We start from the raw sequence: 15,125 nt of genomic DNA, 5'->3' as shown, positions 1-15,125 counted from the left end.
TGTTGGGCTTCTACCCAAAGAAATAAGGCCCTTTATGTTGTCTTTGGTTCAGGTTCTCTCTCTCACTCATGCTTTTTAATTCCCATAAAAACCTAACATGTTCCTGCCAAAAGTATAATAGTAGGGCCATGAGTGGTGGTGTGTGTAGAGTACTGACTCCACGGTCATAAAAGTATGAGAACAGCAATAGTATTTAGCAAGGAGAGACAATGGGAGTGGAAAATAGTGTTCATTCAGCTTCTCTGGTGGAGTCAAAGGCAGCTGGCGAGCACTGAACACGTTCTAAAAATAGCAAAAAAACCTTAAAGGAAACATGTGAAAATGAAGAAGCCATTTCCAGTCAAGCCGCTCTGTTAAAGCTATCCGTAGATGCCCTTGAATGCGCAGACCTTCAGGGGACCAAGGGGAGCGTCCCAGCCTGCTCCTCGCTCGCGCTGGCTGCAGCCTAAGTTTGCTGAGATCCTGGTCCGAGCTCTTGGCTTTGGGATATTTGTTTCTCACTTCTATCCGTCATCAACCCAGGAGACTTCTGAGTGCCTTTTACCCTCAGATAAAGGTTCAAGAAAAGCTTTAGTTCCAGTAAATTACACAATACCACTCCTCTTGATTAATGCTCAGTAAAGCACTAAAGCCTTATGTACCACGTTGAACGACTTGAAGGCTTTCGTTCAGAGAAAGCTTGGCAGACCGTTGGCATTAAAAACTGAACTACTACAAGAAAAGTATGATGTCTTGACAGAAGAATTAATTTTGGGACCAGACTCTCTGAGAAATACCTAATTTCAGCTGCCTGACAACTGTGTTAAAAAAAGGATTTCGAAGCTATACTTAGCTAGTCCATCACCTGCTTTGGAAAGCCACCAGGAACCATAAAGCTTCTGAGCTCTTGTGGGTTGCTTCACCAACCTCATCGCAGGATACCGGGGCTAGCCCGTGCTATCACCTGCAGAAAGCACTTCCCAAAAACCCGGTCTGCGTCGAATGGGGGATCTGTGAAACTTCACAACTTCCAAACACACAAAGTCTCTTTGGGGAGATGCGCGAGACAGGGAGGAACTGGCCTAGGGATGATTTTTAAACGTAGACAAGAACCAAAACAGCTTCCAGTGCAAACCAGCATATAGCTGAGGAAGCGCTGGGCTGATAAAGTAACGCTTGGTAGGCGTTGGTCCAGCAAACGTGACTTACCAAACAAGATCAAAATAGTTCTGGAGAAAGGGCAGTGGGGAAAAGTTTAGAATAATTTGTCCCTGCATTTTGACTCCACGTTCAGCTGTTGTATTAGTGATTTAATACCTCCATCTGCAGCAAAGCACGGGCTGATAGTCAGGAGGAACGAGAAGCTGTTGTGAACCAACAGCTACCAGAAGGAACTGAGGCCTGGGATGGCAGGGAATATTTTGTTTGTTTACAGTTGTGTTTTCTTCTCCTAGGAAATCTCTCTGTTCTGATAGAGACCCCAAGGGGACCCGTCTGAGAGTGAGGGATGAAGCCTATGCACTAACCGCAGCTGGCTGCAATGGCCGGCTGTGTTTTCAGCAATAGCGATGAAGAATTTACTTCCAAGGTTTCAGCTTTTAGCAATCCAACTTGCAGACATTTTTATCTTCTGCAGGCTTTTGGGATCCACTTGAAGGAGTAGTTTCCCCTCCTTGCAGCTGCATTTGCAAATTTAAATACTTAAGAGTTTACAGCCAAATGTTTAGAGATTATATGTATATATACGTGTGTGTGTATGTGTGTATTGCAAAGAGTTGCAGTCCTTAATATGTCCCAGGTCCCTCTTTAAGTACCACGGCAAACCCACACAGTATGATACTGGCTCCAGCCTAATGTACCAGTAGCAGAACTCAGTGCTAAAGAGACATTTTTACAATCTATAAATATATATAAACAGTGACTATATAATATTTTCCATAATATAGCTATGGGAATACATGGCATTTAAAGTAATTTCCTGTATCTAGATTTATACTGTGCCCTGTCTTTTTCTGTTCATAAATCCACTTCTCTATAAGCACTACGGAACTTTGCATATGAAAGACAGCATATTCATGGGAGATTTTAAATGCAGTTTCTAGGCTAGAAACATTCAGATAAATCTGGATATACCTGGAATAGGCGTGGGACTCTGGTCCCCACCCACACCTGGCCACGGCACCTCCTGATCCCACGGCCACGGCTGCAATGGCAGTTCTCACCCTCTGACATTCACAGCATCTTTCTCTTATCGGTCTGATGATGCCATCAGGTTTTGGCACGGTGTCTGCTTAAACATGGATCGTGACCACACAGTGTCTTGCAAAATGAGGTTTCAGTATGATCTCGGTGCATCTCCCCAGTCCCCCAGGGCAGCCACAGGAGCCCCGCGGGAAGGGGCACTCTCACGAGATGGTGCTTGTTGCTCCGAGCAGCTGGTAGTGCCCCATGCCCCGTTACAGCCTTCTGCATCAGCCAGAGCTTTGCCTTTCCCTTTTAACCACTTTTATTGAGATGCAAGGGTGTACAAACATGCTATAATCTAGACTCAAAGTTCCTTTTTTCCATACACTATTGATCAGTGTATGGGTAAATCTCCTGCTTACCGCCCAGGCACTGAAAGCCTCCTGCCCCCCTCCTCATCTCCCACAACATCTAACATTTGTTCTGATCTTCAGCATGTGTGCGCCTTGGCCAGGTGAGATGCAGGGTGCCAAGATATGAAGTAATATTTGCTATCTGGCATGCAGTACGTGTTGCGGTACCTAGTCATAATCGTGTTTGCAAGTTATAATAGCGGAGAGAGTTATTAACCTGGGCTCCCTTCCTGCCTCTTGTGGGTTTCAATCAGACACTGCGTGTTTTTCAAACTGTTTTTTTTAGCGTATAATTTTAGTACGTACGTCAATAGAAAGCAGAAAGAAACCAGAATTTACTATGATAAAATTAAAAGGACAGAGTCCCTGCCGCCCAGCTACCCTCAGTGAGGACACAACCCGCCCCCCCACCTCCCACGCTGGAGGAGCATCACCTTTCGGGCTGTGTCACTGCCAGAGCCATCATCCGCGGTGTGAATCACCTGCCCCGCAGCCAGCCCGGGTACCGGCCGGGGACCACCGGCCTCCCTCCCCTCCCTTTAAAAGCCTGGCAGCAGCAGCGTGTGCCAAGCACTCGGTGCCGCCGCCCCTGCCGTACGCTACCGCATCTCTTGCAGCCCGGCCGCCGGGAGAGGCTGAGAGATGGCCGAAGGGGAAATCACGACCTTCACCGCCCTGACCGAAAAGTTCAACCTTCCCCTGGGGAACTACAAGAAACCCAAACTCCTGTACTGCAGCAACGGGGGCCACTTCCTACGGATCCTCCCAGACGGCAAAGTGGATGGGACCAGGGACCGCAGCGACCAGCACAGTAAGCAAACCCGACGGGGCTTCTTGGTGCTCCTCCTTGCTCCTATGATTTTATCAGCCTTTATCAGCCAGGAAGGGGGAGCTGGAGAAGATGGGCTCTGTACCAGGCTCTCTCTTCTCTGGTGGCAACGCACCTTCCAGGAGGTCAGCACGCACACCAAACACACCCGTAGCCTGTAGGCAGAGCCCGGGGAGGCAGGGTATATATGCTGTTTCACATCTGCAGAAGTATTAAATCTGAAACTGGTCATCAAAATAATCGCGGGCAGGCAGACCATAGAGGACCAAAGTGCTAATTGCAGCACGGCTGGCTTACGCAGCAAGCTGGCAGCTGGGAAAAAAGGCTTCGGAGCAGCCTCACCTCCTACACACACGCAGGCGTCACACACAATTCTATGGTAGCTTTGCGTTTGCGCTGGGTTAGAAGATTCAGCACACTAGTGGGCTGTGCAAACGCAACGGTGCCCAGCAGCACACTGCAGGCGTGCGTCTTCGTACGTGAAGTCATCAGCCGGAGTGGGAGGTCAGGCCCAGATTCCTCTGCGTGCAGAACGGATTTTATCAGTACATTCTGCACACAGTGTTCCCTTGCCTTTGGGGGCTCCCCTCTCCCCTTACGCAGCAAATTAAATTCCTGCAGGATGCAAAAGCCCAACAGAGGCAAGAATCAGGTGAAAGAGAGTTATCTGGTGACTTATGGCTTTAGAAAGGCACTCGTGTTACCATTCACTTTTTTTCTGAAAACGAGTATGGCTTATTGCATGCTGAAACAGTTAGAATACATTTTCCGTGCATCTGTGTGTCGCAAAGATTTAACGGGCCATCTGCGGCCAGAGTCTCCTCTTGCCCGTCCCCGTTCCCTGCTGTCGGTGATGCCGGCAGCTCCAGCCCATGGGATGTTGGGGACCTGCTGCTGGGATGAACTGGCCACACAGATGCCAACACTTGTCCCACCATTTGCACATCCCACTGCCTTTCTGGGAGCACGTTCGTTCTCCATAATTGGCATCAAAGTTTACCCTCGGAAGCTGGCAGGACTTGCTCGCCAAAAAGTGCCGGTTTTATAACTGCTACTATAAAGTGCTGCAGACTATCCGACGTAGGGCAAACCTTAATATAAAAAATTAATAAAATTATCCTGTACAGCAAGGAAAGGTGCATGTTTGTCCTATTCAGTAGTGGTCCATTGTCAACAAAGGCATCAAGAGCTCTTTCCCTGCCAGCAACTCACATGACCAGAGCCAAGCCGCGGTGCTGAGGCTCTCTTGCTTTGGCCAAGCCACACAAAGTCGTTAGATGAGAGCTGAATACCTGGCCCTGACACCAAGAAGCCCCTTGCCCTCGGCAGCTCGCCCTGCTGAGCCCGGCCAGGCTGTCAGCGGTGACCAGTGGGGCTGCGCAGAGCAACCGCCCCCCGGCAAACCACTCAGACAAAAGAGAAAATGACTGTGTAAGGACAAAGACACAAAATCCAAGGAATCGGTTGGGAAGTTTTAAGCTTTTAAGGTTCTTGCACTTCCAAAATGCTTGAGAGGATTTTTTAAGCCAATGCCTGAGGAGAGCTGGACCGGCAGCGCAGCAAAGCTCCCCACGGGGCTCTGCGAGCAGCGGTGCCGGGCTCTTCCCCACCGCCGCACGCCGGAGCTCTCGGTTCTCAGCAGAAACCTCTGGGTACACCATATCCTGAACATTTACTGGAATATCCCTGGGACCTGCCAGGCTCCTATCTGGTTAGAAAGAAGGGCTGGGAGGAGCCAAGTCTGCCTTACAAAGTGCTAAGAAAAGCACTTTTATTTTCTTTAAACCACAAGCGTACATGTGGCTTTCTCCCCCAAACTTAACCTTTCTTCTTGTTATTGTTGTTTTAATGAAAGGCAGTTTATAGCAGAGTTTTAATTATAAACACTGTTTCCCCACCACTCGCACAGCACGCAGCAGCGCTGGGGGACAGGCGAGGATGAGCTCACCAAGGCTGCATAAACACGGCGCGGGGCAGGCAGCCTCCAGCCTGGAATAAACCAGGCACTAACCCTTCTCAAACCCCTGCAAGAGGCAGACAAGGATGCTGACCCAAAGGATCCGCAGAAGACAGGACCGGGCTCACAGGACCCACAAGCCAGCAGCTGGAGAGGCTGTATGAACTCAGCCAGCGTCTCTGCAGCACTTTGCCAGAGCTAAGATTTTGCTGGAGTCAGATGGGGACACAGAGACGCCCGTGTGCCTGCGGAGCTCAGCACGGGTTTGCAGAGCCGGTGGCAAGGTGGCATCTCCTGGGACATGGGGTGCTACTGAGGACATGAGTGTCCAGCCCCTGCGCCCCAGCCTCGAGCCCATCATCTCATGGCATGGATGCTGCCACACAGCCCAGCCTTTTTCCCTCCAGCAAAGCAAGCCCGTCACCTTGGAGTGAGTGTTTCCCCCACGGCCACACCACGCACACAGGCAGCGAGTGCAGGCAGCGAGCACGGGCAGCACTCCTGTGCATGGCACCCGCTGTGCCCCGGCACGCTCGCACCTCGCCGGCTGCTGGCCTGAGGCCGCACGTTTGGAAACCTCTGCCAGAAAGGAACCTCCTGTAAATGATCTCGTAAACTTGGATATCCAAACGCACAAATATTTACAGAGAAAACTCCTGGAAGGGCTGCGTGCCAGCGGAGCAGCCCTGCCAGCGAGGTACCCTGCCTCTGAGCACTGACGGCTGCCCACGGTCCTGCCCCTGTGCCTGGCAAATGCCGGAGCTGCTCAGCACCGCTCCCTGGTGTGGAAGGGGAGCAGCCTGGACCGTGACCTGCACCACGGGATACTGCTTACACAGCTGGGACAAGCACCGGCAGCGCAGAGCAAGCCAGATCCATATGGGAAACCTGGGGGTGACAGGGGGAGAGAGGTCCCCGGGGAGGGATGAGGCACGGGAACGCCCACGGCTCATCCGAGGAGCCAGCGTGTACAGCTGCGTCAGAGCCTGCATTGATGCTCTGCAAACTGCCCGTGCCCATGTGCGTTTTGTTCCAGACAAATATCAAGAACTCATATTTTTATCTTAAATCGCCTTGCCAGGTGCTAGCCCTGGAATCAGGGAGGATCTCTAAGGAGAACAGAAGAAGTCTCCACTCACTCCAAGCCCTTGTCGTCCAGCCCTACATAAGGATTCCCTCACCGCGTCCTTTGCTGCCGTGTGTGGGCATCTTGAGCTTGCACCGTGAAATGAAAAGAAAACTTACCAGGACATTGTAGACCTCTGTTTCATCTCATTAATTCATGGAAGGCAATATCTGTACAGATCTGTAAAAAATGCAAGAATTTGTGCGTGAGCTCCTTCCTCCAGACCCGCCATTCTGCCTCCCTCTGCAGCCAGAGACCTTAACGTCCCCATCGGCAGCTGGAGGGTCTCCCTGCTCCCCTCTCTCAGAGGCAGTTTTTAGGACAGTATCAGCATTTTTATCTCGTTCCCCTCTTTCCCTGGCTGGACTTCTCCTTGGCCACGTCCCGGGGCTGCAGCACCGCAGCGAATGCAAGGCGGGCTGGGGGCTCTCCCGCTGCCGGGTTTGCCAGCTGCCAGCTCCCAGCCTGAACCAGGCAAGCACCAGGACTGCATGTTACTGCAAATCTGTACCCATGCAATTTACTAATTAAGCATCATATACTGAGCAGGAAACACCAAAAATTAAGAATGTGAACCATTACAGCAAAGATTTCACTGGGACGGGGGCTTCTGCCATGCCAAGAGGTAACATTACCTTTTACCTCGTCCAAATAAGGATAAAATAAAATAAATTTAAAAAGGAAGGAAGGAAGGAAGGAGCTGGAGCTGAGGCATCCGTTCATACTTCATTCAAACCAAGCTAAATATTTCTGTTACAAATCTCTACAGTAAAAGCTGAGGAAAAAAAGCTGACTAGGAGATGGGAATGATCATTCGGAAGAGCTGGATTTTGCAGGTCACACTGACTATAACCGCAGCCCTCTGCGCATACCGGCGGGGCCGCTAATTCCTCAGACTTCAGTTCTCCTGCCCACCCGTGAGAGCAGCATGGGTCCTCTCTGAGCACACAGTGCTAGAGAGCTGTCCTCCCAAAGCTCCTCTCCAACCAAACGGCCTCTGCCCTTGCCTCTTCCTGATAAACACATTAAACAAGAACTTGAGACAAGTTTTAATCATTTTCCGGGACTTCTGTAATGAGCAAAGTAAGAAAAAAAGGAATCCACAGGGGGGCAAAAAAATGTAACCAAATAGAAAGGTTAGATCTGCTGTGTTAGGGATGCTGAGCGGAGGAGGGAGGTGGCCCAGACGCCCCAGCCTGCGGCTGACCCGCTCACCTCCCGCAGTACAAGACCAATAAGGAGCTTTTTTTGCCCCGGAGTTTCTCATTGAGGTCCAGCATCGGTGACGGGGACGGAAAGCCGGTGCCGCGTGGGCTGCACGAACGGACGCAGCATCACCACGAACCCATCGCCCCCGCCCAGCCTGTGCGCTGGCAGGCTCAGAGCTTGGTTTAGTATCGAATTCACGTTAGCACCGCAAACTAGGACAATCATCTAAGATGTGGCTCATGGCTACCTACAGGAGGTATTTTTTTAGGATGAAGTTCAGCCCTTTCTATTTCTCCACTATCCATCTACAACGCGCCGGATAACGGCAGCCGTGGCACGCTGCTGGATGGGATGCTTTGGATCAGGGCTTTGCAACGCAGGCATCTGAAGTCTGCCCGTCCCCGGTTTAGCTCTTGAAATACTTCTTCATATGTCACTCCTTAAGTGTCTTGTCAAAACCACATGAGAAATTTGTAAATTAGAGCCAGAATTAAAACCCCAATCTCCTGTGTCCCATTCCAGCGTCTTAACCAAAAAGCTGCCCTTCCTTTGATGTAAAATAAGGAAAAAATTGGTCTTTGGTTCCTAAAGCATGGCTGTGGGGTTTCTTTGAAGGAGAGGGTACAAGGAGACACTTTTATTACGTGCTGTACTGCTTCTTATAAACTCTTTATAAGCTGGGCTTCAGAACAAAAACACTCTGCTAACTTTCCTAGCAGCTTGGACGTTATCTCTGACAACCTTTTTTTTTTCCCCCTTTTCCTATTTTCCTTTTACTTCTATTGTTGTTGTTGTTTTATTTTTACTTTCAGTTCAACTCCAGCTAAGTGCGGAAAGCGTGGGAGAGGTGTATATAAAGAGCACCCAGTCTGGGCAGTACCTGGCGATGGACACCAACGGGCTGCTCTACGGCTCGGTAAGTAGGAGGTTTATGTGGGACCAGACACAGAGAGGGTTTGAGGTTTGCAGAAATCTCGTAGCTCTGAGTAATGCAAACCGCAAGCAACAATTAGCCTCTGTTTGTTATTTTGGCAGCTGGATGGCCACTCTTCATCCGGCTTTATTTTGGGGGAAATAAATAAATAATCAAATAACAGCATTTACCGCCCTGCCTCTTGACAAATATTGTATTTCATATCTGGAGCAGCAGCTGCTTCGCATCCCCTCGGCAGCTGCCAGCTCTGCAAGCGGGACCGTGGGGGGACCCCGGCAGGGTGCAGAGCTGGAGCACCTCCAGCCCGGCTCTTCCCACCCTGGCAGCACCTTGCCCACACCTCTGCCTGCCTCCTGCCGCCTCTCCACTGCTTTGCACGGCGGTTCAGGGCTGCTAGCAGGGCTGCGAGAGGAAGCAGCCCCAGGCAATGGCCCACAGCCGCCGAGCAAAGACCTCCCCGCATTTCTCCTCTGCATCCTGGTTGCAACAAACCCTGTGCTGGAGGCAGCGGCAGCATCCACAACATCCCGGTGTGAGCGGGATCGTGCAGGGCAGGAGCTTTCCACCCTGTGCCCAGGAACTGGAGGGCACGGAGTCACTGAAAATAATCTGGGTCTTTGAGAATAGTCCCATTTACAGCAAAGTGCGCGACACGTAATCCTGGTCGCAGGCTGCTTAGCCTCACCAAAGAGCTGTTTTGTTCCCCGTGCTCATGCCCTGAACCCGCAGCCACCACCGCACAGGTTAGGGCCAGAGCAGGAGCCAGTGCCAGGACCGGCTTATAGAGCACCAGGCTGGGCTCAGTTACTGCCAAATAAAATGCCCAGGTCACGGACAAGTTACTGCAGCAGTAGCCCAGGGGTCTAAATCAAGGCTACTTACCTCCACGCTTTAAATACGAACTGTACTGGGGCACGAAGATCTCCGAGGTTGGTCTGGATAGCACCCTAGCCAGGGAGCGCCCGAGCTGGGATTGCTGCGTTAGGAACGTGCATCCCCCTCCCTACGGCATCGCCCTGTCTCACTGTCGTTACCCGGCGCTCTCTTTCAGCAGTTACTGGGTGAGGAGTGCCTGTTCCTAGAAAGGATCGAAGAAAACCATTACAACACATATGTCTCCAAAAAGCACGCGGATAAGAACTGGTTTGTAGGTCTGAAGAAGAACGGGAACAGCAAGCTGGGGCCGCGGACTCACTATGGCCAGAAGGCAATCCTCTTCCTCCCGCTGCCCGTCTCGGCTGACTAAAACCCGTCCCAGAAGCTCAGAGACGACCCCGAACCCCAAAACCCAACTGCCGCCTCCTCCTTTTCCCTCGCTCTCTCTCTTTTTGGCTAGTATGACAGAGCCAAACGTTAGAGCTCCAAGCTCTAGGTAAAGGCTTTACCAAAAATAGACAAACCACAGCTCCTCCGCTCTGCATGAAGCTTTGCGGAGTTGAGGGGAAAAGCCCCGACACCCCTCCCAGGTCCACCGGCACCCCCGCTCCCCCTGCCCTCTGCCGTCTGTCGCTGCATGCTGTGACCACGCTGCAGCTCCCCGGACATGCACAAACTTGCCCTGGGCAGGCACCCAGAAACGTGGCTAAGGGCACCCCAAGGACACCCCGGTTGCCAGAGAAACGCACGCTTTTACTCTCCCCAGTTATTCTAAGGCAAAACCTCCCTGGATACTCTGTATTAACATATTTACCCATCTAAGTATGTAGCTTCCAATATGCCCTTCAGGCAATTTGAGATTGCACCATCAGTCGTGTTATCGAGTGCCAGCCTGGTTAAATGCTTGCCGATATCCTCGGGGTATTAAGCTAAACTAGCATCAGCCAAAAGCTCCAAGCCCTAGACATCCTAGCCTCCCTTACAACGTGAATATTGCTGTATTTCATGCTAGTACCTGCCATATGTTATTTGTATTTATTTATTAAGTAAATATGTCTCTTCTACAATCTGTTCATAAGTAATTCTAGGCACCGAAGCCCCTTCACGTTGTCCCAGTGAGGAGGGGGCAGAGTGGGAGCGATTAAGGTCTGACGTTGAGGGTGTGATGGTGCAGCAGGAATGGGCTGCATGACGGTGGCAGTGCATCGCACCCCATTCCCAGGGCGCTTCCTCCCACCCCCCCGGTGTCTGGATAAATGGGGTTCTAAAAACAGCACTGGGGCCCCTTGGTGAGTCCCAAACCCTCTGTGAAGCTGGGTTTCTCCTCTCCTGGCATGAAGCAGATCTCCCGAGCAGCTCAGGAGCCGCTCCTGCCAGGCGAGAGCATCACGGGAGCACCACGCTGTACCCCGGCTCGTCTTCCCCCATCCGCCTCCGGCACTTGCAGATGCCTTTGGTGACCGGGCACGAGCTGCACGGGGGGACAGGTCAGCCCAGGCACCACTGGGGCAAAGCCTTGCTCAGTCAGCGCTTCTCTAGTCACGTCTGCCTGAGTGGCAAGTGCATTTTACCGTACAGCGAAGTTTCCTCACGTGTAGACTAGCCCAAAGCCTTTAGCTAACCTTTTCTGGTGATATTGCATTAAAAAGTAAATCAGGAATAGGTTGAACTCCGTTGCACCCGTGTGACTTGTCACGGCCCGGCTGGGGCTGCGGGTGAGGTGTACACGGAGACGTGGCCAGGGGTGCCGCAGTTGATGGGATGGATTCGGCAGCCGAGGAAGCAAAAGCGCAGGAATCCTTCATTTATGCAAGGCTGGAGCTGCGGCAGTGCCGCACAGCCCGTCCCCCGGCATCGTGGTGGGGGGGAGCGCTGCCGAAACACGTTCGGCTGTGTCCTCCTGTCGGTCTCGGACTGAGGTTTTGAGCTGTAAATAAAATATGCTGGTACCGTGGCAGAACAATAAAGTTTGATAGGAAATCTTGCAGCAGGCTATACTTGGTCTTAAATTAAGAGGCGCTTGAGTAAAAAAGTCTAAATCTCTTGGGGCAGGGGGGGTGAAAATGGAGCATGGTGCTTCTTCACCACAGGGATGAGCTTTGTGAGGAGACACAAAAGCCAGACGCTCCGGTGGCAGCACCCGAGCAGGGACACCCAGTCGGGACAGCCGCAGAGGGAGCTGGGGGACCCTGTGCCACGGTGGGCGACGCAGCCTGGTCGAACGCTGCAGACGCGCTCCCACCGCACGGAGGGACGGCCGCAGCCTGTGCGCTCTTTATTGCTTCTACAATAACAACCCCAATTTTGCAATTCTAGTGAATGGGGGGAAAAAAAATCCAGGGAAACCAGGACTTGCTGCAGTTCACATGGCTGAGGGATGAGATGAACTTTATCTTCTCCTTACCCTGCGCGACAAGCTGGGCTGGGGACAGGCACAGAGCCATTGAGCCTCATGATTCCTAAACGCTTTTCCTAATGCTTCCCTTCCTATGGTCCCACCTGTTGGGCCTGACTTTCCTTATTCAGCAGTAAAAGGGGGAAAAAAAGGCATTTAGGTACATCGTGTAACTTAAGGTAGTTAAACATTACATTGTTGAAATAGTGGTGTCAGTGGTGAAAAGCACTCCCGTTCGGCTTGGAAAAGACGGGTAATTAATTCATTTTACCTTTATTTTTGTATAATAGACCCTTGGAAACTGCAGAAGTATGTATTTGGCAGGAGCATTACAGCAGCTCAGCTGCTCTCCCCAGCTTTGCAAAGTGAAAATTTTCACTCAGAGGTGAGCTACGCAGCGTGTTCCAGAGCCGAACAGTGGAGTTCACATTTCCACACCAAACTTTCTGAAGAGAGAGCACAAACAGCTTTCCTGTTTACACAACCCGGGGCCGAGCTCGGGCTCTGCCGGGCGCTGCCGGCTGTGCACAGCCTCCTCGTGCACGCACACCCAGCACCTTCTGGGAACACTGAGACAAGGCCTGCAGTGTCCGCTCATTAGATATTGCAATCTATTTTTTCCTGTCGCTTGGGGTGCTGCCGGGATCCCTTCCCCGGCGGGTGTCACCTTGCTGCTGTGGCTGCAGAAGGGTTTGCACAGACACACTTTGCTCCTGAGCAAACACGGCCAGGAACGGTCATCTGCCCCACAACCAGCAGCACAGGTTTATCAGTTCTCTCATCCCGATTTGCAAATAATAAAGGAGCTGACAGTCCCCGCCAGCCGACGTGCTGAGCTCTTGGCGGGGGGGACCCCCGTTAGGCTGGAGAGCTTGGGGGACCTGCCCGGCCCACGCGACGGAGGGGCAGTCACAGCCCAGCCTCTTGCCAGCCGGCGTGAGTCCAAAGTCCATGTTTCTGGCACAGCCCCGGGGCCTTTGCTCTGGAGAGCAGACCGAGTTCACCCTCACGGCTTCCATGGCCTCAGGCTTCGTCCCACCTGGGCTCCCCCACTCACTTTTTCCATTCCTGCCATCGGGGACAGGGACATGGGACAAGCGCTCCCTGCTCCCGGCAAACCCCCGAGAAGCCATCTCTACACGGGAGGGAGGAAGAAAAGGCACTGTGCCTTGCACATTTCTGCAGCAGCAATCAGCCACTAATTACTGCACTTCAGAATTGCTCTGCTAATGACTGTACTCCTGAACTTTTGCACTTGCTGGCTCTGAAATCTTTTCCCCAGCGCTGATAGCATCGCTGCTAATCATCCTCCCAGGCAAACCGGGAGCTGGCGTGGGAACGGCGGAGCCATGGCGGGGAAGGAGCGGGCAGCAGCTTTGGCAGAGCCCGCCGGTGCGGGGACCATCGCCCACCCATGGCCACCAGCCCTGCCAGCACCCGGCACCCTCCTTGCACCTACCTGTTGCCACGGCCCTTCAGTGCCGTTTCTCATCTGGGGGAACCGTGTGGAAATCAAGTCGAAAGGCCATTGCTGCTCCTCCTGGAGGGCTGCGGGATGCCAGCTGCTTCTCTTGTCCTTTACATAGCGAAGGTTCCATACAGGTGCCCACGGGGAGGTCAGATGGATGGTCTTGCAGGTACTTAGTATGTGCACGCTTAATGCTTGAAGGACTACAAGTATCAATTTCCAGTTTTCACTTATAATCCCCAGCAGCCAAAAAGGCACATTTTTACTGTATATACCAACTAAAACATTTTAATTAAAAGAAGGAAGAAAATAATGCTTGCAAAAAATCTACTCTGCACAGGCTCTTTCCCCCCCCCAAAAAAAATTAAGCACAGGAGTAGGATAGCTTTGGGTTTTTTTCAGTATCACCGTATCACAGGTAAGCTAGCTGGTTATCCCTAACCTGGCAAACAGCTGTGATTGCTTTGCAATGTTGCTTTATTTTACACATCTAAGCACATGTAATATAACTCATACCAAGCGTACACGATCCCACTATAAAAGGTGAACAAGTAATGATTCTTCAGCTCTGCCGCCACCACAAACCATGCGCACGCTTTTAATTACCTGAACGGTGAGGTAAAGCACACTCTTTCTGTTCTCAGTGAAGGCGGTTCAGGCCAACGGTGGGCGAGGAGCAGACGCACGGCTCCCTGCAAGCCTTCAGCTGACAAGGGATACCCCATGGGGGTATCATCATCATCATCATCCTCACGTGTGCCCACATCCTACACCTGCAGGGACACGGTTCCCTCAACGGGCTGAACCCCTCCGTCTCTACCTTCTGTGCTGCTACGAACTTGTAATTGCTTAATTGCGGTGGATAAGAGTTGAGAAGTTTGCCATTTAAACCAGTACCTGGCAGTGTCCAGTAAGAACTGAGTATCTGCCAAAAGCCCGGATTTAGGCCAACGAGCTGCAGGAGGAGAAAGGACAAGAGAAGGACCCAGCCAGCGCCGATGTCCCTGGCACTGCTGCTCTGGCGAGTCCAGCACCTGGGAAAGGCTACAGACCATGTTCCAATGGCAAACACAAAGCTGGGCAAGACAGAGCGATGGGGATAGCCAACGGCATCGACACCTTACTTAAACATTGTGGTCGCTTTCCCTGTGAAAGGCTGGGTTGTCACTCACGTCAAAAAATGAATGAATGCATGACCAGGAGATGCTCTAATTAAACTGGAAAGTTGGAAAGCGTAATGCCAGATTTAGGCGTGCTGTCTTCCAACACCTCATTAACCGCAGGGCATTCCTCTCATTAGACTTCTGCCGCTCAGAAATTACCACCGCAGGTACACACTTGACGCCCAACTGGGGAAAAATGTCAACACTTTGTCTGAAAAATAATCCCTAAGGAAGCCACAGTAATTGCTTCAGACAGATGAACAAGCAAGGACGACATTACCCAGAGAAACCACCCTCGCTGTGGAGAGTTTTGTCCTTAGGGTGAGAGGTGAGGGGGAAAAAAACAGACTTACAAGATTTAATAAAATCATTACGCTTGAAGATCTTTCCCAGTAAGCGTGGTGAGCGCAAGCGTGCTGTGACAGGGTTTCTGGAGTGTGTTGGAAGGAAGGAAAAGCAAGTGCTGCTGCATGAGAGGGTGAGCTAGGGAGGCACGGCTGGGCAGGGCAAGGCAGCGGTGTTCAGATGCTCAGTTAAATTTACAGCATTCAAATCCAGCAGCAGCCAAGGGCACCCGATGGGCTAGATTTCA

General features: G+C 51.7%; 1 protein-coding gene across 2 annotated transcripts in view; it reads left to right on the top strand.

Moving 5' to 3' along the window:
* FGF1 (fibroblast growth factor 1) overlaps positions 1 to 10,641 on the top strand; it is a 31,287-nt gene extending 20,646 nt beyond the window's left edge. Inside the window, exons 2-4 of one of the 2 annotated variants that reach the window (XM_050905372.1) lie at positions 3,194 to 3,387; positions 8,510 to 8,613; positions 9,686 to 10,641. In XM_050905372.1, coding sequence (XP_050761329.1) covers positions 3,219 to 3,387; positions 8,510 to 8,613; positions 9,686 to 9,877 — 465 coding nt within the window. In that variant the 5' untranslated portion in view covers positions 3,194 to 3,218 and the 3' untranslated portion in view covers positions 9,878 to 10,641. Of the gene's footprint in view, positions 1 to 3,193; positions 3,388 to 8,509; positions 8,614 to 9,682 lie in introns of both variants that reach the window. The other variant, XM_050905371.1, reaches the window with a different exon arrangement.
* Positions 10,642 to 15,125: the final 4,484 nt, after the last annotated feature.

Source organism: Gymnogyps californianus, chromosome 14 (genome assembly GCF_018139145.2).
Source record: "Gymnogyps californianus isolate 813 chromosome 14, ASM1813914v2, whole genome shotgun sequence".
Classification (NCBI taxonomy): domain Eukaryota; kingdom Metazoa; phylum Chordata; class Aves; order Accipitriformes; family Cathartidae; genus Gymnogyps; species Gymnogyps californianus.
This window is presented reverse-complemented; position numbering and strand designations above follow the sequence as displayed.